This window comes from Doryrhamphus excisus, linkage group LG19 (assembly GCF_037039965.1).
Source record: "Doryrhamphus excisus strain RoL-2023G ecotype Guam linkage group LG19, RoL_Dexc_Guam_v1.1, whole genome shotgun sequence".
Lineage (NCBI taxonomy): Eukaryota > Metazoa > Chordata > Actinopteri > Syngnathiformes > Syngnathidae > Doryrhamphus > Doryrhamphus excisus.
The window spans coordinates 7511602-7538608 of record NC_136375.1 but is presented as its reverse complement, the minus strand read 5'-3'; the positions used below and the strand labels follow the sequence as shown (position 1 = coordinate 7538608).

The following is a 27007-nucleotide window of genomic DNA, read 5'->3' as shown; positions in this document are numbered from 1 at the left end:
GTATAAGCAATTGTTCATATCTCAAAGACAAAAAGAGGATCTATTATGCTCATATTTCAACCTTTTGCATTGAGTTGTGGACTCCTGTAGAGCAGCTACACACAATAACCAACAGAGAAAACTTTTTAGATCTTCCAGAATCTGCACCTATTCCAGCTGTATCTCTTTTAATTCATTTCACCCACTCCGCTGTATTTGGTCACACACCCAAACTATGAACGAACCCCTCTTTCTAATATAGTGGGTTATATCGGAGTTATAATAAATGAATAAAGTCTTTGCAGAGCTAATTGAAAAGTGTTTAGGAGCTACTGGCAGCTCATGAGCTACTGGTTGGAGACCCCTGACTTACCGCTTATGAACTCAAAGAGTAGGCAACCTCGCCTGCCCCAGTAGGAGCACTCATTGTCGGACACACTTTGTCAGAGCCTTCATTTTACGAACTGCAGCCAATCTTGGCACAACATCGGCAGTGGAAATGTGATCATTATACATTTTTTTGCAGGACTACAGTGTTCCAGACAGTGAGCACTGTCAAACCAAACTCTCAAACCACCATGTCCGACATTAATGCACCTTTCCCAGCAAAAGCTTCCGGCTTCAGCAGCATTTTGGCGTTCATGTTCCCAAAAACAGTCCCGTGTGAAATACCGTTGAAAGTATTTTTCTTTTGCTCCAATAACTGCCTGAACGTGCCTCGTAAACAGAGAAGCAGAGCTCGGGGCAGGGCAGAGAGTGTATCTGGCCGACAGCCACGGCCATAAGGAAGACTACCCCTCTGTGACATCACAAAGAAACAGTTTTGCAACACCCTTTGACACCGAGTGTTCAGAGCCATTCCTAAATTCTTTCAGGGCTCACTTCCAAATGCACAAACCTCATTATCTGAAACTTTGGCATCGTTTAACACGAGAATAGAACATTCTAACTACATTTATAGATCAATAGGTCCACTTTAATGATAGTCACAGAACAGTGAGCAGATAAATTTACCAGCCATCTGTTTGTTTATTCCTATCTTGAATTTGAGCGGAAGGATCTAAGATGCAGGAATTTCCTGCTGCTTCCCAAGAGTGCACAACCAGGCATATGTGAACCAGGCATATGGTCTCCAGCCAATCGCAGGGCACATATAGACAAACAACCATTCACACTCACATTCATACCTATGGACAATTTGGAGTGGCCAATTAACCGAGCATGTTTTTGGAATTTGGGAGGAAACCCATGCACGGGGAGAACATGCATCCACCCAGAGATACCCGAGGGTGGAATTAGGACTCCTGGCTGTGAGGCCTGTGTGGTAACCACTCTACCGCCGTGCAGCCATAAAATCAACATCATACATGTAATCACCAATGCTAACATTAATAGTAGTTTATTCATCCTATGCTAACTGTACTGCCACTTGTGTCTCTGCTGTCTTGATGGATGTTTTTTGATTGTTTCAAGGGTTTTGAAAAATTATTGTCCATTTTTATCCAATGGGCTATTTTGCGGCCTAAAACTTTTTTTTGCTGGCCTGCAGCACATTGTAAAAATAAAATTAACCAAAAAAAACAACAGCAAAAATGAAGGAAAGGGCTAAAAGGTGCTGTTAGATATATTACATGCATTTTTTAATTTTTTATTTTTCAGTATCTAAGTTCAGTCAATTGTTTGTTTTACAGAGGACATTATACATGGATTTAAATTGGTGCCTTCAGTCATCACCCAGTGAAGCGGAGATCAGAATGGTAAGAACAGTCCAAAAGATTCTAGTATGTCGCTATCATCCAGCACAGCTGGATATCTCAGCCATGGCCAAACAACTGGAGGAGGCAGAGGTAAATACAAATATATATTGTTTTGTATATAATACCAATACTCACCAAATGTAAACTCAATCCATTCTGTCTACTGCAGGACTACAAGCGTAGCGTGGTGGACCAAGTTGCCATGATGAAAAGTACCAATTTATCTCAGCTTTGGAGTCCAAATGTTTTGAAAAGACTTGAAGCCCAGTGGAGTACTGCGCTTCTGGATGCCTCCGCTACAGTTCAAGTCAAAACAGCACAACTGGATCAGGTCAAACGGTATCACAGTCAGCTGAAGAAAACCAAAGCTTTCCTGGAGGCCGTAGCAGCTCAGAAGAACAAAATGAACTTGTGAGTGGAGTCATGGTTGGAACCTTAAATGTTCAAATTTGTAATGATTGTATGGGATTCAGTACACATTACAATGTCAAGGTGAAACGAAATAGTCAGATGGCCTATAGCGGCAGTCACAGGCTGTTTAGTTAATGACTGAAACTTGAGGCAAAAACGGAACACATACTGTATTCTTTTACTGACACAACACTCACAAACAAGCAACTTTTACAATGCTGTACCGTGCCATGAAGGCTTTTGTACCTCAATAGAAAAACACAATTATTTAAATCAATCACTATTCATAATCTCAACTGACACCATTAATGTGATTGGAACATATTAAATAGATAGAAAAAAGATCTTCTGAATTATTAGAGCTATATTGACATGAAATACCCAATAGTACTTTTGCACTCCTATTATTGTTTGTTAACACCAGGGGTCTAAAACAACATATTGTGCAACTACAGGGTCTTGAGACACATGCTAACTCGCGAACTAGAGAGCTAGCAACCTAAACGGTAGCCTTCAAGTTATTTCCTTTAAACTTAAATAGCCAAAAACTTACCACTTCCACACGGATAGGGGGATTAACTAGGAACAGTTATTTAACCTTTAACATGAACATTAATCAAACGTAATAATTTTTTCTGGGTATATGATACCATACAGCATCCATGTGAAACTTGTGTGGACCGCACTAACATTAAACTTTCATATCAAGACGGGGGCCTCAAACTTAGTGTCCTGCGGGCCACATTTGGCCCGCGGGCTGCATGTTTGAGACATGTGCAGGCTGCGGGATCAATCACTGCAAGGACACAAGAGATGGCCACAGCTTTAAGTATAGCATACTAGCAAGATACTAAACTTAAGAAAGGGTTTCAAATGGAGTGGGGAAGAAGGACAAAGTACGAAGCCAAAAACTTACCACTGCCACACGGAATTGGGGACGTACTTTTTTCACTCCCTTTTCAATATTTCTATTGCTAATAAAGGACCATAGTCAACTGAGGAGAAGACAGGAAGCAGAACTGGAGGTAGCAGAGATGAGGATGCTAAGTTTCTCATTGGGAGTGACCAGGATGGATAGGATCAGAGGGACATTACATGTTAGAGGCCTTGGAGATAAAGTCAGTTATGGGCCAGAGTGAGATGGTTGGGACATGTCCAGAGGAGAGATAGTGAATATATTGGTAGAAGGATGCTGCCAGGTAGGAGGCATAGAGGAAGACCAAAGAGGAGCTTTATGGATGTAGTGAAGGAGCACTTGAGAGAGACAGATGCAGAAGACAGGATTGGATGGAGGAGATTGATTTGCTGTGGCGACCCCTGAAGGTAAAAGCTGAAAGAGAAAGAAGGACCATAGTCAACCACAAAACAGATACAGTGAGGTAGTGATGTTGGAACCGCGATGTAGCGAGGTACCACCAGTCCCTAACAATGTTCCACCTGAAGCAACTGTCCTCACTACAATATGCACCAGTTTTCTATATTCAAGTTTGTCTGGTTTGAACTTTGATTAATGTTGTTTTATTTTGGGTTTTCTTCAGGCATTCTTTGGGGAGCAGCACTTTACAAGCTGAAAAGTTCAACTCCCTTCTACAATCTTTGGAGTATCGTGAAGAAATGTGGCAAGAACTTCTTGCATTGAGTAGCCACTTGGCCGTGCATTTGAGTGACGCTGAAAGTTCCGGTGCTCTTCTGGCTCAGCTTGGAGATGTCCAGGATGATTGGAGGCTTTTGAAAGGAAGCATCAAGAGAGCCTTATGGCACGCCGCTAACATTGCATCACAATCCTCCCTTCTTATGAAGGAGGCTAAACAGCTTAAGGACAAAATTGGAGCTATCCAAGAATCCATTCTGTGCCATGACACCAAAAGCACTTTTGAACTGATTTGCCTGAGCACAAACTTAAAAATGTGCAACCAGCTGCATGTTCACTTACAATCCATGTCAGATTCTCTTTTCCAGTTCTCTGTGGGACAAAAAGAGAAGTATGGCATTAAACATTACCTGGAAGAGTTGGGGACCTTACTGAGAACCACCAAAAGCAACTCCTGCATTTGTGGCCCTGATGATGCCTTTGCAGCTGCAAAGCAGTTCAAAGACTGGATCACATGGGCGAAACAGATCGAATACCATATTTTGATTTCCAAGAAGTTGTCTCTTTTCCCAGAAGAAGCTCATATTCAGATTGCTGAAATGGATGAATATCGCACTGAGATAATGACGAGAAGGTCACAAATGAAGCTTAGTGAAGCTTCCGACATTGCTAATGATGACCAAATGTTGAATGCAGTAGAAGATCTGTATGAAATCATCACCGAAAGCTTGGATCAGGTTCTCCACACAATGACAGCAAATCTACAGGAAAGGGAGAAACTATTACTCCAACTCGATAGCATGGATGCTTGGCTAAAAGAAAGAAGTACTAACAGAGACCCTTGTGCTCATGTTGAAAACGTGTTAAGAGTCGACATCAGCACACTTGAGACCAAGCTAGAAAGTCACCAAGTAGCTGCTCATGATATCAAAAAACATCTAAACATGGTTGAGGCTTTGGAGAAAAGATGCAAAGGAGTAGCAGAAGGCCTAACCCCTGGGGAGAGCCGCTACCTTGTCAACAGGCTCTCCGGCATCTGGACAGAATTAGATGGATTGCTGGCACGGGAGACAGCGACCAGCTGGCATTTGGAAGAGCTGATTCATGAGCGTACCTCTTCTGATGAGGAACTAGCCACCATTAAGGACAGTCTGAAGAACGTAGCCTCTTGTTTGGACCAGCAGAGGTTCCCAATGACACAGGAAACACCCTCAACGATTACCCTCCTGAAGCACATGCTCATGGAGCACCAGTGTCAAGTACAGGAGATTCAACACTGCAAGGAGGTGCAACGTAGCTCTCTGCTGTGCACCATTGGAGAACTGCAAGAGAGGTGCAAAGTTCTTAGTATTCACATAATTGAACAAGACAAGTATCTGCACCTGAAGAAACAAATGGAGGATTCAAGAGACATTGGGAAAGAGCAAATCCAGCAGGCCAAAAATAGAAGTTTAAGTTTGGGTGAGAGGTTCAGAGTGTGCCAGGTCCTCTTGGTTGAGCTCCCAATGATGAAGACACAGTGTCAAGAAGCAGCAGACCAACTGGAGGTGATCGCCCAGGAGCTTTACCCAACAGAGCTGAATTCAGAAAGGCGACGCATTCGCTGCATGGTGGAGATGTTTGCTTCTTGGGAGCACGCTGCCACAGATGAGATAAAACATCTAGAATGCAAGCTTCTTCTGGGTTTGCATTTTTCCTCCGAGCTCGCTGCTTTAAAGGACTTTTTTCAAAGAACAACAAAGGAGCTGCAAGACACCGAACCAGTCAGTCCAGATGAAAAAAACATTGATGTTGCGCTACTAAGGCATTGGGTTATCTGGAGAAACATGGAGTCTGGGATGCGAGTGTTGCATGTTTTGGCTTGGAAAGGGAAAATCAACCTCAAAAGTCACAGTGATCTGGAGTTACTTCAAGATGCTGCCATGCAGAAATGTCATATACAGATGGTAAGCCATGATGTGGAACCTTTCACATTCACACCAAGTTTCTCCATCCATTGGAAGTTCCTGGAGTGAAGATCCTCCATTGTTTTTTCTCGTATGTGACTTCTTCTTCTTTCTCTTTGGGCTATTCCCTTCAGGGGTCCCCACAGCAAATCAATCTCCTTCATCCAAACCTGTCTTCTGCATCTGTCTCTCTACGCCTCCGACCAGCATTCTTCTACTAATATATTTCCTATCTCTCCTCTGGACATGTCCCAACCATCTCAGTCTGCCCCCTCTGATGTCACTCATGTAATGTCACTCATTCCTGATCCTATCCATCCTGGTCACTCCCAATGAGAACCTCAGCACCCTCATCTCCTGTCTTTTCCTCTGTGGCACAGTCTCTAGACCAAACAACATGGCTGCTCTCACCACAGTTTTGTATACCTTTCCTTTCATTTTAGCTGAAACTCTTCTATCACACATCACGCCTGACACTTTTCTCCACCCGTTCCATCCTGCCTGCACACGCTTCTTCACGTCCTTTTCACAATTTCCATTGTCCGGAACTGTTGACACCAGGTACTTCTTCTCTCCACCTTCTGTATCTCTTCTTCTTGTAACCTCACTCTTCAACTTGGGTCCCTCTCATTCACACACATATACTCTGTCTTGCTGCGGCTAATCTTCGTTCCTCTCCTTTCCAGGGTAAACCTCCACTCTTCTAGCATCTTCTCCACCTGTTCCCTACTCGCACTACAAATCACAATGTATTTTCTTGTATGTGACACAGAACACTATCAGGTCAAAGCCAAAAGCTAAGCAGAGGTGCAGTGCTGTTGACACCTCCTATCCACAAGTCATTTTATTTACCATTCTTAGCTGTTCTGTTCTTGTTGGGGCTCCAGACCTTGATCAGGAGCACAGGGGAGTTCCATCTGCTGCAACCAGAATAGAGACAAAATTTGTGTTTTAAAATGAATACAAGTTAACCACTGTCTTTGCTTTAGTGACAAAGCCATAATGTAAAGTTCTGTTGTGTTGCTGATGCACCTCACACATGTCACATTGCATCAAATCCACTAAAAGCCAATCAACACACTGACTTAATCCTGTGACGATTGCTGAATTGAAGTTATATTATCATAACATCAATGACCTCTGTTAGCATGTCTGTCATGTTGGATATATTGTATGACTGCTGTTCAGCTTTCAAGGTTCTACTGTAACAGACAATTAAAGTAGTATCTTGAATTATATTCAACAGGAAAGTTTGTCCAAGGCGCGAGAGTCCTTAAAGGATTACCACTGGGCTGCTCAAGGAGCGATTCGCTTCCTTCATAATGCTGAAATTACATTTTTATCAGCTCCTGGTGGGTTTCTGGACTGTACCGAGGAACAACATCAGACTCAGCAGGCCATTGAAGCCCTCGAAGATGGATTTCAAGCTCACATCCAGCACCTTATTGAACTGGTGCCCCAACAACCTTGCCTTTCTTGTGCAAAGACTGAAGATCTGCACATCAGCATTGTCAGCCGGTTGTTGGTGGGACGAGCCATACTGGAGGCTCAAGCTAAGCTCAGACTGGATTCCTTGCAGAGGTATTGGCTCTGTTATTATTATGCCTTGTGTTCATGTTTGGGGTTTACGCAGTAATTAACCAAAAAATATGTTTCACAGATGTGAACTTCGACAACAAAGCCATGGGGCTTGCCATTTAGACATACAGTATCAACTTACTGGATTTGAAGCACAGCTGTCTGAATGTGCTTCAGAGGAAGTGACCTCATATGATAAATGTGCAACACAACACAAACGAGCTAAGGTAGGCCCAGTAATGATTTTGTTGCACTTCAAGTAAATTTCCATACAGTTTTATGAACGTTATACCTAATCCCCCATTAAGGGTCTGATGGAAGTTGTCCGGATGCTTGCTGGAAGGATAGAAGAACTTCGATGTAGATGTCCCATGCAGGGTTGTGGAGTTGGAAAGGATGGTGAGCTAGGTGCCTTGTGGAGGCGCTGGGTCTCACTGCGGCATAGTGTTGGTCTGCTCATGGCACAAACAGATCAGAGAGTGGAGGAATGGAAAGACATCACAACTAGTGTAAGTCTCTTGGAATTACGAGCACACGTAAATGCAGCAAAATTTAGTTACCGTGTGAGTGATAAGACTATCACACATTCTAAAAGTGTAGGTGGGATTTTTGGGGTGTCTGTGTGCATCTTGATATTGTCAAGTGATAATGAGCACCAAAATAAATAGTTTCTTCTGCATAATAATCAAAAATATTCTATATATTCTACCATAGGTGGAGCAGTGTTGCAGCACACTGTCTACACTCCAAGTCAAAGTTTCTGACTCCTCCACTGCAGTGTTCACCCAAGATGAACTCCAAAAGCTTCTTGCCCAGGCAGAGCAGCAGCAGGTTGGCCTGGAACAAGAGCGTCAGACTTTGGCCTCCTTGGAACACAGACTAGAGCATGCCTTAAGCTTAACCACGTCCAAAGAACTCTGTAGCCTACCTGGACCTTTTGGAGAAACACTTGTGAAGATTCAAGAAAGTATCGCACGGTTAGTGTTTCAGAGATGCACAGATGCACTGTAGCAGAGATACTAAAAATGATTCTACCCTTTACAGTTTGAAAGAAAGAAACCTCCATGTGATAGCTGTTGCTCAGATGGAAGAGAAGGAGAGACAACAGGTTGTGGAGAAGATCGGAAAGGTGGAGAAGAGCTTGTTCACCATTAACGCCGTGCTGGAAACCAACATGAGTTCGGAACAACACCAGGTTATACATCAGCTAGCATCAATAACTTTAATGAGTTGATTGTAAACAGCTTGATGAGTGTACAGCAGCTGAGTAGCACAACCAATGTTTTAAAGCACATACAGAGGTAGATAAAGCTGCTGGATGCTGATTACGCTTTATACTTGTAGAATGAATAAAAAAGTAAGTACATCTGGAGGTTGCTTACAGCCATCAATATTTTCTTACTTGGAGCTAATTAATTACCGTTCAATTCCACCCTCGGCCATCTCTGTGTGGAGTTTGCATGTTCTCCCCGTGCATGCGTGGGTTTTCTCCGGGTACTCCGGTTTCCTCCCACATTCCAAAAACATGCTAGGTTAATTGGCCACTCCAAATTGTCCATAGGTATGAATGTGAGTGTGAATGGTTGTTTGTCTATATGTGCCCTGTGATTGGCTGGCCACCCGTCCAGGGTGTACCCCGCCTCTTGCCCGAAGACAGCTGGGATAGGCTCCAGCACCCCCCGCGACCCTCGGGAGGAAAAAGCTGGAGAAAATCAATGAATGAATGAATAATTAATTACCCTGACAGTTATTTGCTTCTGTAGACCACACACATAGCTCACAGTTAATTGAAAGAGGGCATAAATTGGAACATTATTGTGGGTGTAAAGTTATTTAATTTGGGCCTTTTTTTTATTGAAAACACAATTCTCTCTCTCATCCATTCTCTTTCTCTCTCAAAGTGACTTGTGGTTTCCCACTATCTTTTGATTCATTCATTTTCTACTGCTTATTTTCACGAGGGTCGCAGGGGTGCTGGAGCCTATCCCAGCTGTCTTTGGGCAAGAGGCGGGGTACACCCTGGACTGGTGGCCAACCAATCACAGGGCACATATAGACAAACAACCATTCACACTCACATTCATACCTATGGACAATTTGGAGTCGCCAATCAACCCAGCATGTTTTTGGAATGTGGGAGGAAACCGGAGTACCCGGAGAAAACCCACGCATGCACGGGGAGAACATGCAAACTCCACACAGAGATGGCCGAGGGTGGAATTGAACTCGGGTCTCCTAGCTATTAGGCCTGTGCGCTAACCACCTTCATCGTGCAGCCCACTATCTTTTAATTTTATCCTATTTATTCCTTCTTGAAGGAGCTGAGAAAAGATCTGTCTGCTCAGAAGACCAATATAAAGTGCATTGAGGACAGTGTGCGCCAGCAATATACTGACATTCCTTCTGATATTGGCAAGCGCATAGAAACCGTTCAAGAGTCTGTGCTTGCAGCTGAGAAGAAGGTATAGTAGATGAGACCATCCTCCATTATTTCTGTATCTACTGTACTTACTTGGGGCTTCTCTGCAGATAACAGAGCAGAGCCCTGCAGTTAGAAAACTGGCTTGTCAAATAACAGAGTTGACTAGTGGCCTGGACCAAGTGAAGACATCACTGGAGCAATGGAGTACCAATGTCACTGAGGCTAAAAATAATCTCAAAGTGAGTGAGGTCGCATTAAAGTTGAACTCACTGAGACTCGGGTCATTCATAATTAAGTGTCTTGTGTTTTCTAGCATGTGTGGGACAAGTTGGACTCATGTCACAGTCGCTTGATGCTTCTGGAGAGTGAGGTGCAGGATCTTGTTGAGGAGCAACCAGACCAAGCGCACCTCTTCATGGACCAGCTGACACATCCACAGCAGCTCTACCAAGATGTGGCACAGATGGCCGAGCAGCGCACTACTTTCCTCAACAAGGTCAGACATACATCACATTGACACGTAATGGGACAGCCGGCCCATTGTGTTGTGTTTGTAGGATTTCTTCATCCAACTTATTTTTTCTCAATCCACCTTACTCTAGTGCAGAGGTCTCAATCTCAATTTACTTGGGGGCCACTGGAGCTAGGGTCTGGGCGAGGCTGGGCCGCATCAGGTTTTCCAAAAAAAAACAAAAAAAACGCATTTATTAAAAACAGAAAAATTAATAAACTTTGCTTTGGTTCCGATTTTTTACAAGAAAAGCTCTGATAAAAGATTCCACTGTTCTCAAATATCTTCATTTTTATTTTTCTACACAAAATAAGATCAAGAATAAAGAAAATCAATCAGTAATAAATAAATATAATAATAATAAAACGGCAAATAATTAAAAATTAAGAAACCACATATAGTTGGTGGGTAGAGAAACTAGAGAGCTAGCGACCTAAACGGTAGCCTCCAAGTTATTTCCTTTAAACTTAAAAAGCCAAAAACTTACCACTTCCACACGGATAGGGAGGATAACTATTAACAGTTATTTAACCTTTAACATGAACATTAATCAAACATAATATTTTTTTCTGGGTACATGATACCATACAGCATCCATATCAAACTTGCGCTGGCCGCACTAACATTAAACTTTCATATCAAGGTGGGGGCCTCAAACTAGTGTCCTGCCGGCCACATTTGGCGTTTGAGACCCCTGCTCTAGTGCAATTATGCATCCTCTTCTTTCCTTTCTAGATTCCCACCTTTTTGCAAGAGTTTGAAAACCTTCTGAGCAGCGCCACCTGCTGGTTAGATGAGGCCCAGGCATGGCTAAGTAACCCCTGCTCTCTTTTGACAGCCAGAGGCCTCCAGAATCATGCAAACTCCCTGCAGGTGTGTAGCCCCACACATTTCTCATCACACACACTTTGGTGCTTCCTCTTCCACTGCATATGTACATACATACATACATGCATGCATACATACATACATTCATACAAATGAGGTTTTAAGTAGGGCTTCAAAATGCAATAAGAACCATTCACCTTAAAACATTCTCTTCATCAGCTGATCAAAAGACCATAGCTAAAAAAAAACAACTTAAATGGAAATGAAAAATTCATAAACACACTTAGAAAAGAGTAGCTGCGTCGGACCTGTTAATCACCTCAACAATTGGTTTGTGCGTGCTTGATGCCGGTGTTTCCAGGAGGATGAATGTTGTGAACTTTGTGAACTGCACCGTTGTCCTGTTGAAAAAGCCAATCATTACCACACAGACGAGGGCCTTCAGCAGTGATGCTCCCTGCAACATCTCCACATAGCCATCTATCGTTTGACGCCCCTGCACAACTTGAAGCTCCACTGTGCCTTGTGGAAAACATTTCAGGTGGGATCTTCTTGTCAAGACATCAGGGCACCAAGGACTGCACTCGGCACCGGTAACAACCTTAATTTGGACCGAGGATAGTCATGTTTCTTGACGGACAGCCAATCGGATCTTCTTGCTCAGGGCTGGTGACATCGACCACTTGGCTTTTGTGTTGCATAACCATCGGGATCTTGGAAAAGATTTAAAAATTTGCATTGGCATTGGCACGCTTATGTTGCTTAGCAACCCCACTGAGCACTCAAAGAGAGAAAGCTTTCTTACTTTTACCAACAAGAGATCATGATAAAAATGACATTGGATCCACAGTTTTGTCAAGATTTTGACTTTTAAAGGCTGTGGTCTTAAACTTTTGATCAGTTGATGAACAGCCAAATTCACTTTAATGCTTTTTTATTCAGTTCTCTCAATCCCATTTTGTTTTTGCATTTTTTTGAAGCTCTACTTTGATCTAAGTTATATCCATGTTTCATTTCCATTGTATTGCCCCATTCATTTACATCCTATAGTACTCACATAATGATTGTTTTTCTATCCTCATCTCCAGATGGTCTTGGATGATTCTGCAAGAATCGGGAGCAGTCTGAAAGATTACAGACCAGTGTTAGCTGAGATCTCCGCTGTGTGTGACCTCAGTGCACAGGAGGAACATATGGATAGCATGGACAAAGAGGTGGAAAAGATGCAAAAGAACATTTTGGAGCCAATGGAGCAGCTCCTACAAGCTGCCAGGGTATGCTTTTAAGAAAGGTTTTTTTTTTGCTGTTCTGTGAGCATCTGTTAGTGGTGGCAGTGTTCACTGGAAATGTTTTTAATGCTAAATTTAGGCTTCCGTCACTGCCTGAAGTAAGTCACTGCCCCCTTTTTACTTTACTACATTAGGACATGGCAGATTATACAAGGACCAAATTCAGTAGCCCAACAAGACACGCATTTATTTAATTGATTTGACCCATATTAAGAAATCAGGCAAAAAAAACTAATTTTCTTTATAACAAAAGATGATCTATTGTCAAATAAAGAGACTATCAAGAAAAAGCAAGTCCTTTTAAATAATGTTATTTTTCTTTTCATTAAATCTGGAATGCTCAGAATACAGGAACTATTGAAATACAAATCAAAGGACTGAAAATGTTTTGGTCATAACCTTATTACAGGAAGTGGAAGCCTTGGAAGATGAGCTAAAGACTCTGGAGGAAAATGTCCCAAAAATTAAAATAATTTTATCTTCTACAAACGACTCCAGCATCACCTTGATAGAGCATCTTCACAACCAGCAGGTGTGGTGATGATTGGCTCATTTATAGTCATTCTTTCCAATAGAACATTTTGTGTGCTTAAAATCGTCACACTTTTTCTTCATTTTGACTGCAAAGGTCATCCTGGACAATGTCCACTCCATGCAGAAGACATTGGACGAGATGGAGAGCTATGAAGAAGATTTACGCCTCCCACAAGAGATAAAGGAGACTTTGGTGGTGTTCTCCAGAATGAAAGTTCTCCTGCAGGTGCTGAAAGAGTTGGAGCAGCTCACTCAGCAACAAGTCATTCTTATCCAGGTACTGTAAAGAATGATTTCATCATCCCACCTCGCTTCTTGCATCTAAAAGTCTTTTTGTCCACTGCCTTTGCCTGTGTCATTGTCAAAGGACAAGGTTTTGGAAGAAAAAACAAGAGGAGGACAGGATGTTGCCCTCAGATCCAAACTTTGTGCAGAAGTATCACACATTGATGGATCTCCACAAGGATACTTTGCCCAGGTAACAATCGTTAAGGGTTAGTTCTCCACCAAATATCAACTAATTTCATAGACCAGGCATGGTGCCGCAGCAACGAGCTGTGTCTGGCGCAGCGCCACGCACCCCACACCTCCATCCCTCCCACCGGCACAAGTGGCGTGAGAGGGTTTAACACAGCCGAATGTCATCTTAACCAATCAAATGCATAATAAATGCATAATATACTATATTTTAATAAGTAAATAATATGCTTAAATGCTTCAAATAATATATCTTAAGCTACTTTACTTTACAATTACAAAAAAAGTTGTTTTTTTAATTATTTTCATGTTTAATCCTATTTTTAGAATGTCCAGAGGCAACAGCTGCATGCTGTAAATGACCCGCAGGCACACTCTGGACACCCCTGCTGTACATAGACCATTTTATTATTATTTAATGCATTATTAATTTTGCGAATATTGTATATTTAATCCATATTCAAGTTAATTAAAAAATAATTCATTGAAATATTTTATTTGCTTTTTAACTAATTATTGTACATTAAGTTTTGTATGAAATCATTCATTCTTACTGGTTCTAGTAAACCCACATTGATATAACATGACTTCCCTGTCCTCTTCCTATAAAGAAAATGTTTCTTTTCCATATTTTCATTCACACCAACTAACATTTAATCACAATGTTTGCCCTTATGACTGAAACCAGGAGGCTTTTGAGGACTCTAATTCAGAGGAAGACGTAGACGAAAACGAGAGTTGTCACTCGTCATCCTCTGACACACTAACATGCAGTATTCCCGAGGTAAATCTCTAACACTTTGGGTTTCATTTCACAATGTCTTTTAAATAGGACCTCAAAAATACATTCTGGTCATTCTTTCTCTCCTGTACTGACATTTGTAGTCAGTTACTTTGAGCACTAATAACTAATAAGTGTTGGTGAGATGCCTAGTCCAGTTGTTATGGCGCTGTCAGAAGCAGCTGCCCATACAAGGTGCACAAGAGAGCGTTTCCATTAGAATACTGACATGGCTTCTTTTGTCAGGACCCAGATGACACGCTGTATGCTTCAGAGGTGCAAGGAGACGACTCGACTGAAATGAACGCACCATCGGACGTGAAGGTAAACACTTTTGAAGAATATTTCATGAGAACGTTTTTATTATACATACGTGACTGTGTGTATTATGCATTGCTTGCTCTATCTGGAAGGCAAGAATATGTAGAAAGTGTACCTTTAAATATCAGCTTTGTGATTGTACACCGGCTTGTATGAAGGAAAATGTTGTCTCTGGGCTGTAGATAGGTATGTTTGATAACAACTCTCGTTGTTATCAAACATATCAAACAGTTTACGATACTGATATCAGCTGATAGCGATATGTGAAACATGACATATCTCCTTTGGTGCAATGAACACACGTGTTGTATGCAGCATTGTTTTAATATCGGTTTTCATGATCTGGAAAAGAAATCAGATACCAGTATCGACCGATATCATATTTTTAGGCTGATATCAGTTTTCATGATCAGGAAAAAATCAGATACCGATATTGACTGATATAATATTTTTAGGCTGATATCGGGTTATTGGTTTTCATGATCAGGAAAAAAATCAAATACCAATATCGACCGATGTCATATTTTTAGGCTGATATCGGGTTAACGGTTCTCATGATCGGGAAAACAATCAAATATCGATATCGACTGATATCATATTTTTAGGCTGATATCGGTTTTCACGATCAGGAAAAAAAAACTGATATCGATATTGACTGATATCATATTTTTAGGCTGACATCAGTTTTCATGATCAGGAAAAAATCAGATACCGATATCGACTGATATCATTTTTTAGGCTGATATCTGGTTATTGGTTTTCATGATCAGGAAAAAAAAATCTGATACCGATATTGACTGATATCATATTGTTAGGCTGATATCAGTTTTCATGATCAGGAAAAAAATCAGATACCGATATTGACTGATATCATATTTTTCGGCTGATATCAGGTTATCAGTTTTCATGATCAGGAAAAAAATCAGATACCAATATCGATTGATATCATATTTTTAGGCTGATATTGGGTTATCGGGTTATCTTTAACAGTTTTCATGATTGGAAAAAAAATCAAATACCGATATCATATTTTTAGGCTGATATCAGGTAACACACAGCTGCAGATATCTGCTGGAGAAGAGCATGACATAAAGAGAGAGTTGCTGCAGCTAACATTGTGTTGTTGTGAAATTCCGCACAAAAACGTTAGCGGCCTCTAGGGAGCAGCAGAACTGTTGCAAACAGTCCCTGTAAATATAATCCTCGTAAAAAGCCTGCTACTGCCATACAGGACAGAATTTTTCCACACTATACAATTGTATTATGTATTCACCACTGTGTGTTGCTGGCACCAGCATTCTGTACACAATCCCCTCATCACCAATATAGATGAGATCAAATGAGCTGAGATAATATTTACTTAACACAATTTTAGTAAGTTGAGAGCCCCACTATTTGAAAAGAACTGATTTAATTGAATTAGTGACAAAATGTGAATAAACTGTACATATTATCTTTCAGAACATGGCCACTGTATCTGGGGAATTTTCTTCTGAAATTGAGACAAATTTGGAAAGTGCTGAAAGACTCAGGCTTCATTCCGTGAACAATGAGCGAGAAAATGCACAAAGTGAATTATTAACAATGGAATCCAGACTGGACACAGAAGCTACTGGTGAAGTACTGAAACCCAAAGCTGTGTCACTGGACACCAATGAAGACCACCGAGCTATTATAATCCCGGCACCGAACCACTCCACAGTACCAACATGTGACACATTTCCCCATGCCAAAGATACACAGTGTGCACTGCAGGACATAAAGCCTGTTGCTATCGTTCCAGTTACACATCCAACTCTGGTAAGTGGCGACAAAGTACTATAAATGCGGTAATTTCCCATTTTATTCTGCTTGCTGTGTTTCTCTGATTTAAAGGAGCCAAGTGGAGTCATCATCAGTGATTGTGAAGTGGATCAAAATGCCAAAGAGCCTTCAAAAGTGTCTATCATGTAAAGTACTGTTCTTATGCGAAATATCATGCACGTTGCCACAATTAATCTTGTGTCTCCATATAAGATTGGGAAAGCCTGACAAGGATGACACGGAGGAACAAAAGTGGAACCATCTTCACACTCAAATCTCTCAGAAACTGCAAACCTTGGAAAAAGGTCAAGAGGAGCATCAAATACTCTCAGTTGGGATGGTATGAATTAATATCAGTAACCTTTAGGTACACTGTGCTGTTACCTCAATAAGCAGCACCACTCATATACATTTTCCTGTTTAGGTTCCAGAAAAAGAGCTGATGTTGACTGGCTTCACTTCTGCTGTTCTCCAGCATGCAGATGAGTCTGTCAACATGCTGAGTAAAATAGTATGAGTTCTACAAATTTTACATTTAAGGATATTCTCAAATTGAATTTGTCGATAATGAGTGATGTCGTATTTCTTAGGTGACATCTGCAGATGATCCATGTGATAAAGAGCAGTTATACTTGGCTTCCCAAAGGGTTCTTCTGTTTCTGGATGCTTTCACTGACCTTTTGTTGACCTCTGGAGGTGCAGAAGATGTAAAAGACAACCAGCTGAGGATGTTACACCAAGAGGTGACTCACATTATTCTGATTTTTTCACATTATTCACAACTGCCGTACAGACTCTAATTCCTACGCAGTGTGTGTCGATGGAGCTGCTGAATCTGGCTGAAATGCTGAAGCATGCAGAGTCAAAAAGTCGTGAAGATCCAGCCGTTGTCAGAAGTTTAGCATCTCTTCAGAAATGTCTACACACTAGCCAGATGCTCCTCACATCTGGCAGAAAACAATGCATAGAAGATTTGGGTCTCCAAAGTCAACATCAGGTACAAAAAGTCATTCACAGGTTAATAATAAAAATACAGGCCACAACAAATATACTGTATCAATGTACAGTCATTCCTTCTTTATTGCGGTTCATTGGTTCCATGGTTTTTATTTCCAGTGTTGTATTTTACTATATTTATAGACCAATTCAAACAATTAGTGTTATATATTAGATAATGGGCGGCACGGCGGTCGAGTGGTTAGCGCGCAGACCTCACAGCTAGGAGACCAGGGTTCAATTCCACCCTCGGCCATCTCTGTGTGGAGTTTGCATGTTCTCCGCGTGCACGCGTGGGTTTTCTCCGGGTACTCTGGTTTCCTCCCACATTCCAAAAAAAACATGCTAGGTTAATTGGCGACTCCAAATTGTCCATAGGTATGAATGAGTGTGAATGGTTGTTTGTCTATATGTGCCCTGTGATTGGCTGGCGACCAGTCCAGGGTGTACCCTGCCTCTCGCCCAAGGACAGCTGGGATAGGCTCCAGCACCCCCGCGACCCTTGTGAGGAAAAGCGGTAGAAAATGAATGAAAGAATGAATATTAGATAATACTAATATTACTACAAATAATATATTTCTTTATTTCACACTTAGGAGCTGTTCTCTCTTTGGCTGGGTTTTATGGAGGATATTCAAGTGGGGCAAAGTAAGATTTTCCCAAGTGGAACGGAAACTCCACCTCTGGAGGTAATGTTAGTATTTTAAATGCAGATAAAATAACATAAGAGCTTAATAGATTCTCTTTTCTTGTCTGTCTCCCAGCAGTGTGTGTTGGGCAGACATGTGAAAGATAGTTCAGTGGAAAAGACCATGATACAGAAAGCGTCCCACTCATTACTTCACGGACTAAGTCGCCTCCTGGATCTTGGTGAAATATGCCTAGCTGAGTGGCAGGCAAGACCTGCTCGAAACAGCAGCCAACTGCAACATTGTCTACTCAGAAACCAAGTCTGTACGCATACTACGAGCAGATACTGTACGTGTATCCAATATGGAGTTATAGTTTTTTCCCTTTTATTTATCCAGAGGTTCCAGCGGGTTCTTGGATCTCAGCTAGTTTTTGTGCAACATTTATTCCACCGTGAGCTGTTAGCACTTCGGGGTCAGGAGGATGAGCGAGTGCAGCTGGAAGCTCGAGCCAAGGCTTTGCAGCAGCAGTTTCTGGACCAGCAAGTGGCTTCTCAATGGCGGCTCCAGGTATTGGACATTGGCTTTGTAAAAATAATACATATGGACAAGAAACAGCCATCAATGTTCTACTTTTTTAGGTTTTAGATATAATGGATAATGTATAATGATATATTGTACAATAATATAAATGAAAAACAAAAAACACACACACACTGAAACACAATACAACTAGAATGGCTCATGAAGAATCATGTTCATACTGGGTAGTACTGATCCACTCCAGTCCTGTGGGCAGTAATCTACACAACTACTACACAAAGTAGGTTTATTACTGGAGGTGGGCGATACTGCAGATTTTGAAACCAAGTAAAACCAAGTAAAGGGCCTGTATTACCGATAAAACGTTGATTTAATTATTTTTTGATTTTGCCTTTAATTAGTTTGAGCATGACAAGAATCAGAAAACAACGCAGCAATTTAAGAATTTAGGCAAGCCTTCTTCCCTTTTATTACATACAATTGTTTGAGATAAATACTACTATTACTACTATTAATAATAATAATAATAGACCCAGACACGCCTAAGCAGAAGAAAATGGATGGATGGACAAAAAGGCAGAAATCTCCAAAAATAAACATAAAAGATAACAAAGAAACATTATTGTTGTGCTAGTATTGATCCAATAGTGATATTGGTATTATTGGAATTATCATCAATCAACGCACCCTACGTTATGTGCAATATTAACGGCTCTAAATGCAATATATTAAGTTCTATGTGAAGTATTCTATAATGTCTCATATTAACTCTCTAGCAAGATCTCAGTGTATAGACTGGTCATATATCTCATCTCGTTTCATATCTACATACTGTATTGTATATAACTCTGGGAAAAACTTTTGATTTTGTTAATACTTGGGTTGTTTATATTGTTTATTTTTCTATATTGTGTATTTTGTACTGCGAAACTGATTCTGTACTCTTGCTGCTGTGCAATGCAAATTTCCCCACTGAGGGACGAATAAAGGCATATCTTAATCTTAATCTTATGACACTGCAGCTCCTGAACCAATGGAAGCACACTATAAGTAATCCCAATAGCTAAATTTCCTCCAGCATCACTGTTTTTTGTAATGAAATAACCATTTGCTGCAGGAATGGATCAACTGGGAGGATAATTGCAGTCACCTTGGGAAGCTGATAGATGAGCTTGACGTCTTCCTCAGTAGTGCCGAAGCAACAGAAGATGATGGGGAGGAGTCCTTGGTACAACAACGGCTGCATGCCTGCCAAGTCAGTGAAAGTGATCATTCATTGGTTCAGTCATCCTGAAGAGATAGATGTGTGAAGTCAGAGGCAAGCTTGGCTTACAATCTCTGCACTTTAGATCATTCCAAAGGTGTTTTAAGGGGTTGAAGTCAGGGCCCTGAAGTTCTTCCAAGCCAGACTCACCCAAGCATATCTTGCTTTGCTCCATGCTGGAGCAGGAAAGGGTTTTTCCCAAGCTGTTTCCACAGCGCCTTTGTATTGGGAACTATAAGGGAACAGCTGATTATGGATGCTGTTACACATAGAATTTGATATTTTCTAATGTTTCATTATTCCTTAAGTCATTGAAATTTACTTTCACTGCTGTCTTTCTCCTGTGGTTTTACAATCTAAATGGTCTCAAAGTTGGCCCTCAGTGTCTCATTTCAATGCTGGCTATGAGAGTTTGATTCCAGTTCAACACAAGCACTCTCATTGTCACTCCAGCAAATTCTGGTCCAGTTGGACAGGAGCAGACCCACTCTGGGACGGCTCCTGGATCAGAGACGTGAGCTGCAAGCAGACCCCTCGATTGCCTACTCAGTCATTCAGGCAGGTGGCGCTCTGGAGCTGCGTTGGCGAAGTACATACAGACGCACGGAAAAGGAGGTTCAGCGCTGTGGCAACATCCGGGACAGCTGGGTCAGGTATACAACTACTTCCTGTTTGTCCGGTGGTGATACTAAACCATGTTTGTGCTGATTTCATACAATGGTTGCATTGTACGTATATGTTATCACTCAGGTTTTATGTGGTGTGGCGATACGTATATCATATTTATATCTAATAATAACAGCATTATCATTTCAGCAGGCACTTATCTTTGTTGCCCATCACAATCATATCTACTAGATTTATTTGGAACTTTTATGACATCAGCACAAATAAAACCAGGGTTATCTTATCAACTTCTTTCCTCCCAAAGTCATGTTATGCTTCACTAGCCGAGCTGTCTACGTATGTTGCACTTGTCCTCCCCAAAGATTCCAGACAGACTTAGCCTGTGTTAGTAAATGGCTGCTTGACACCAACAAACAACTGAAGATTTGGTCCAGTCTCGCTGATTCCTCCGAGGTGAACCAGGAGAGTGTTTGCAGGGGTCTCCTCGAGCTGCTGGTAAGGCACTTAGCACACCAAGTGATAACTGACTGTACTGTACTCTAGTTAGTCAGAAAATATTAGCATCTCTTCCAACATGCATCACCTATGTAGTTACACCACTATTGCTATTGTAAGTTCAACTGCATCAACCGTCTCCATTCTGCAGGATTTCTCCTTCTCGATGGAGACCATGTCTTACCACAAGGAATCAGCCTCCAGAGAAGCTGCTCGGCTGCTTCGTCTGAGGGAAACTGAATGTCCCGGCCTGAGAGCTCAACTCACAAAACTGGACGTCACCTGGTGCAAGCTCACCTCTGACCTGTCAAACATTCAAGATCAGCTGCAACAGGTGCTGCTCCACTCTAATGTCTATTGATGCATTGTAATACAAACTGACAGTCTGGTGACAGCACTCATGCAGCCCTTGATCACGGCGCTACCACCACCACCGTACTTGACACAGTGACATCGGTACTCACATGCGTTGCTAGCTATTTACAGAATAGCTGTTTTGACTCACAGCGAATGGTAAATCTAGACTGCTATCCAAGCTGTGTACACAGACTGCTTACGTTATCCCTGAAGTGTAAGAAAATGGTTGCTTTTTTGAGATACTGTGTACTTACCAACCACATGAACTCTTTTGTGCATGATGACAATCCAGTCTTGTCTTTGATAAAATAAAGGAGATTTCATCAAGAGCTTCCAGTTTTCAAAAAATAATGAGTTTTTTTGTGATCTCTTCCAGTCGAGGGAGTGAAAAGCACTTCACTCAACTTTGAGAAACGGGAGGAGACTTTTTTAACTTTTACCTTACCATTTATCACCTGTGTCTACAGATAGTCTTCCCCTGAATAACTAAACTGCTTGTATAATACAGGATTGCATTAAAGTCTTTGTGTGATAATTGTGTATTTAGAAGCTGCTCCTCATGTGGCCCCCTTTGAAGCTGCTGTCTGATTTGGTGGACTGGCTCAAGAAGGTGGAGTTCCAACTGAACCAGCACAGAGAAGATGTCCACCAGGGCAAAGATGCTGCTCGGATCACTACGACCCTGCAACACTACCAGGTACAAATAGTATCCTGTAGTCACCATCCATTTTTTTATGGGGTCTTCTACTTCAGGGTCCATCATCTTGATGATCTAGATGCAGGAGATGGACTTGACATTCGGTGACTCAGCATAAAATATCATCACCTTTAAAGATAGTGTTGTCTTCTGGCATCACCTCCAGCAGGGCTCTCTAAAAATCACATCCCACACAAAGCAGAACTTTGAGCCAGCTACTAGGTACAAAATGCGTAGGGGTAAAAATTACGTAAAGGGGAGAAAATAATAAATGTGTCAAGCACATACAAATAGTGTTTACATGTGACACTATATACTACATACTACAATATACATTGGATCACATTTTGATTAAACAGACTATCAAAATAAACACTTGCAAACTAATACGTGCAAAATAATATTTTTTATTTTATACTCGTGTAACTCGCAATGCATGCTGGGTAACTTCCTGTGTATTCCGTTACCTGCGGTGCAGTTACATTGTGTGTTTTTGGGAGGCTTTTGGTTTGTTGATTTTGACTGAACTATTTTTATTGCAAATGAACAGCACTTCAAGCAAATTGATGTTATGTACTGTTGTCTCTTAGCATAGCCTGTACTTGATCCGAATGTCAAAAATAGACATTTTTATGAGTGGCTCCATTAGTTGCAGGTTTTCACCATTGCCAGTTGGTCTGAGGATGCACAATCTCATGAGATCCAGTACAAGAACTGCACTGAGATTTAGTTAGATAATGAAGGTTTAATGTTAAGTAACTTTATATGCATGAATTATTTTGCCAACTAAATACAGTAAGGCAATGTAATTACCTTATCATTTATCTTTTATTCTTTTCTGCACAGGCATTAAAAGCATCTTTGATCAAAGGGCAGCTTCTTCTCGACTTCCTCTCCCAAACTGGGCCTCGGGTGGAGGGAATGGATGTGCAGGCTCTCCGTTCTGAACGGACAATGTATGCACAGAAACTTGGTGATCTCAGACAACAGTGGCTTCACCTGCAAGGGGCGCTGGAGAGCCAGGTCTGTTTTTAATATTTATATATAAAGCAAACATCATTCCTCATGCTTCATTTGGAGCATGGTCCTAAACCGTCTTCATCCATCCATTTTCCTCCGCTTATCCGAGTCCGGGTCGCGGGAGCAGTCTCAGTAGGGAAGCCCAGACTTCCTCCAGCTCCACCGGGAGGACACCAAGGCATTCCCAGGCCAGCTGTGAGACATAATCCCTCCAGCGTGTCCTAGGTCTGCCCCGGGGCCTTTTCCTGGCTGGGCATGCCCGGAACACCTCACCAGGGAGGCGTCCGGGAAGCATCCGGATTAGATGTCGCCACCTCAACTGACTCCTCTCGATGTGAAAGATAAGCGGCTCTACTCTGAGCCCCTCCCAGATGACTGAGCTCCTCACCCTATCTCTTAGGGTGATCCCAGCTACCCTACGGAGGAAACTTATTTCAGCCACCTGTATCCGAGATCTCATCCTTTCGGTCATGACCCAAAGTTCATGACCATAGGTGAGGTTGGGAACATAGATCGACCAGTAAATTGAGAGCTTTGCCTTCCGGCTCAGCTCGCTTTTCACCAAGACGGTCCGGTACAGCGACCGCATCCGTCCCTCGCTCGTGAACAAGACCCCGAGATACTTGAACTCCTTCACCTGGGGCAGGACCTCATTCCCAACCCAGAAGGAGCACACCACCCTTTTCCGACTGAGAACCATTGCCTCTAATTTGGAGGTACTGAGTGTCATCCCAGAAGCTTCACACTCAGATGCAAACCGTCCTAGTAAACGCTGAAGGTCACAACTCGAAGAGGCCATCAGCACCACATCATCTGCAAATAGCAGAGATGAGATTCTAAGGCCCCTCGAACCGGACTCCCTCAACACCTTGGCTGCGCCTAGAAATTCTGTCCATGAAAATTGTGAACAGAATCGGGCGAGGTGCGGTTCCTCCTCTTTGTTGTCATCATAAGGGTCTTCTGAATCACTCTTGGTCTGTCCCATCACCTCGGACCTGTTTGCCTTGGGAGACCCTACCAGGGGCATATAGTCCCAGACAACATAGCTCCTCGGATCACTCGGGCACTCAAACCCCTCCACCACGATAAGGTGGTGAACTAAACCGTCTCTGTTCCTTTCAATAACTTGTGCAGTCAATTGTATGTTACAGACAAGATTCAAGACTCATTTAGATTATTGAATATATTTATGACAAAGAGTACTAATTACGGTTTCTAATTCAATTCAAGCTGTGGTTTATTGTCTTACTTGATTCCTCGTGTAGATTCATGCAGATGGACTGCTTCATCATGCTTGTACAGCCAGAGAGAGACAGTTGGAGCATCTTTGTCACTCAGTGGAACAGCAGAAAAAGCAATTGAGTCAGTGGAAAATGTCCACTGGTCAAACGCAGACTCGTAAGATTCTGCAGGAGTGGGAGGTAAGCATAAGCAGGATGCAAGTTCCAGATTATTTGCACTGGAGCTGATATTCCATTGTTTGTTTCCCAGACTGTTGTTGGAAGAGTAAAGGAGGTGGCTGCAGCTTTGCTGGGCATGAAAGCCACACCTGTGTTCCCTGAAAAGGAGCACCCATGTGATGTTGCGTTTTGGGAACGGGCTGAGACTGCCAGTCGTGCTTGTGAGGATCTCAATCAGCAGGTAAATAAAGAGCATAAAGGTAGATATTCATCTGGCACAGTGAGAGTATTACATGGTTGGGGCCTCCTCTACTCCCTGAAAAGGCCATTTTTTTGTGGCGTCTTAGACTCTGTTTATACCAGGGGTGTCCAAAGTGCGGTCGGGGTGGTGAATGGCTGGGTCATTCACGGCCCGTGTCATGCTCAAAAAATACAATTACCGAGTGCAAAAAGGTGTAATGTTTTTATTTGTCTCATACAGTGGTGTCAAAGTGTGGCCCGTGGGCCATTTATGGCTCGTGTTTGTTTTTATTGGCTCTCGGGACACGCAAAAGCAAAGAAAAATATATATAAAGATACAAATAAAATCATAATAATAAGAAGAAAAATACAAAAAAAATGCAAGTATTTGGTACTATTTTTTGTTCGTTCGTTCGTTTTCGACCGCTTTTCCTCACGAGGGTTGCGGGGGTGCTGGAGCCTATCCCAGCTGTCTTCGGGCGAGAGGCGGGGTACACCCTGGACTGGTGGCCAGCCAATCACAGGGCACATATAGACAAACAACAATTCACACTCACATTCATACCTATGGACAATTTGGAGTGGCCAATTAACCTAGCATGTTTTTGGAATGTGGGAGGAAACCGGAGTACCCGGAGAAAACCCACGCATGCACGGGGAGAACATGCAAACTCCACACAGAGATGGCCGAGGGAGGAATCAAATTCCGGTGTCTCCTAGCTGTGTGGCCTGCACGCCCACCACTCATACACCGCACAGCCTTGATATATGACATTAATATAAAAATATCCTCAGAATAAAAACATCATTACAAGAAACAATGTACAAGAAGAAAAAGACATGGAACAAAAGAGTGTAATGTAAGGAGAAAATGTTCATAATAAGAACACACTTAGTCACTGATAACACAAACCTGAGCTAGAGGCTTTTTATGTAGATATGAAAAAAATATCTCAGCATTGTAAAAAAAAAAAAAGTGGTCCCCGCATCCTTAGATTTTTCAGATTTTTAGATTTTTTGGAAAAGGTTTGGACACCCCTGCTGTAATATACTGTAGCATACTGACTTGACTTATCATTGTTAGAAAATGAAATACGTATATCAGCCTTTGATCTGTAAGTCAATTCATTTTAGCCTTTAAACATAACTGAAGTTAGTTTGGCGAGTTTGACATGATTCTCAAGCGTGATGTGAAGCGTTACGGTGCGTTATGATGAAGTCAGAGTAAGCTGAACAAAAAGAAGTGTTTTCTTGTAATTAGACACAAGTTTTCTATGACTCAGCTTGCCAAAGCACTTTCCGTAAGTCATGATTTGCAAATATTTCATGCAATAAATCCCACTGAGTGAAAACTGATTAGATGGCACTCAGAAAAACAAACACTTAATTTTGACAACCACAGAAATGCACGTTATTATGGGCCTGAAATGAACAGCTTTGTTTTTTTGTGTGTGTGTGGTTTTTTTTGCAGATCCAAGCTTTGTATCCCGCTTTGGAGCTCAATGAGAAGGAATGGACTTGTTTGGACCAAAATCTGAGGGAGGTTTCTTTGAGCACCAGTAGGGTCCGCTCTACCTTGCAGCTTCACAGAACACCCCTGTTTTCACTGAAGCAGACAGAAGATTACATTGAGCACATTCAGGTGAACAATAGGGACGCTCCGATTGCTCGGCCACTGATCATTGTCGGCTGAAAATCACATGATCCGCAGACCGCATCCTCCTCCCATTTTCCTTCACAGTGCCCAAACAAAAACAAATGACATAATTGCTTTAATTTAATACGGCATTTGACGTATTAAACACTTGATGCTTTATGTTGAGTTTTCGAGGCTCACGGTGTCAGCTCTCTCACTTACCTCTCACCTGAGAGTCCTACTAGAGGGCCACCAATGTACAGTATTAATGTACTGTATTAATGTATGTGATCGGTATTGGATGATTTCTGTTCTGGATGATCTGAATGGGCAGCATAAATTACAGATATTAATATGCTAACAGATTCACTGTGTAAGTGTGGTTAGCGTGCAGGCCACACAGCTAAGAAACTCGGGTTCGATTCCTCCCTCTGCATCTCTGTGTGGAGTTTGCATGTTCTCCCCGTGCATGCGTGGGTTTTCTCCGGGTACTCCGGTTTCCTCCCACATTCCAAAAACATGCTAGGTTAATTGGTGACTCCAAATTGTCCATAGGTATGAATGTGAGTGTGAATGGTTGTTTGTCTATATGTGCCCTGTGATTGGCTGGTGACCAGTCCAAGGTGTAGCCCGCCTCTCGCCCGAAAACAGCTGGGATAGGCTCCAGCACCCCCCGCGACCTTCGTGAGGAAAAGTGGTAGAAAATGAATGAATGAATGAATATGCTAACGGATTCACTGTGTAAGAGTGGTTAGCGCGCAGGCCACACAGCTAGGAAACTCGGGTTCGATTCCTCCCTCGGCCATCTCCGTGTGGAGTTTGCATGTTCTCCCTGTGTATGCGTGGGTTTTCTCCGGGTACTCCGGTTTCCTCCC

General features: G+C 42.1%; 1 protein-coding gene across 4 annotated transcripts in view; it reads left to right on the top strand.

Moving 5' to 3' along the window:
* Window positions 1-27007, top strand: part of syne2a (spectrin repeat containing, nuclear envelope 2a) — a 61816-nt gene that overhangs the window by 5910 nt on the left and 28899 nt on the right. For 2 of the 4 annotated variants that reach the window (XM_078799012.1, XM_058057556.2), the window contains exons 6-41: window positions 1671-1826; window positions 1906-2147; window positions 3686-5684; window positions 6931-7265; window positions 7345-7489; window positions 7571-7771; window positions 7977-8239; window positions 8307-8457; window positions 9581-9724; window positions 9792-9923; window positions 9998-10180; window positions 10931-11068; window positions 12112-12297; window positions 12722-12844; window positions 12941-13123; window positions 13214-13324; window positions 14012-14107; window positions 14351-14428; window positions 15887-16225; window positions 16301-16374; window positions 16442-16568; window positions 16653-16739; window positions 16819-16971; window positions 17040-17225; window positions 17821-17913; window positions 17989-18174; window positions 18253-18423; window positions 19514-19651; window positions 20114-20313; window positions 20650-20782; window positions 20934-21116; window positions 21687-21836; window positions 22683-22859; window positions 24122-24277; window positions 24348-24497; window positions 25968-26138. In XM_078799012.1, the coding sequence (XP_078655138.1) occupies window positions 1671-1826; window positions 1906-2147; window positions 3686-5684; window positions 6931-7265; window positions 7345-7489; window positions 7571-7771; window positions 7977-8239; window positions 8307-8457; window positions 9581-9724; window positions 9792-9923; window positions 9998-10180; window positions 10931-11068; window positions 12112-12297; window positions 12722-12844; window positions 12941-13123; window positions 13214-13324; window positions 14012-14107; window positions 14351-14428; window positions 15887-16225; window positions 16301-16374; window positions 16442-16568; window positions 16653-16739; window positions 16819-16971; window positions 17040-17225; window positions 17821-17913; window positions 17989-18174; window positions 18253-18423; window positions 19514-19651; window positions 20114-20313; window positions 20650-20782; window positions 20934-21116; window positions 21687-21836; window positions 22683-22859; window positions 24122-24277; window positions 24348-24497; window positions 25968-26138 (7740 nt within the window). Of the gene's footprint in view, window positions 1-1670; window positions 1827-1905; window positions 2148-3685; window positions 5685-6930; window positions 7266-7344; window positions 7490-7570; window positions 7772-7976; window positions 8240-8306; window positions 8458-9580; window positions 9725-9791; window positions 9924-9997; window positions 10181-10930; window positions 11069-12111; window positions 12298-12721; window positions 12845-12940; window positions 13124-13213; window positions 13325-14011; window positions 14108-14350; window positions 14429-15886; window positions 16226-16300; window positions 16375-16441; window positions 16569-16652; window positions 16740-16818; window positions 16972-17039; window positions 17226-17820; window positions 17914-17988; window positions 18175-18252; window positions 18424-19513; window positions 19652-20113; window positions 20314-20649; window positions 20783-20933; window positions 21117-21686; window positions 21837-22682; window positions 22860-24121; window positions 24278-24347; window positions 24498-25967; window positions 26139-27007 lie in introns of those variants that run through there. The other 2 variants (XM_058057557.2, XM_058057559.2) reach the window with 2 other exon arrangements.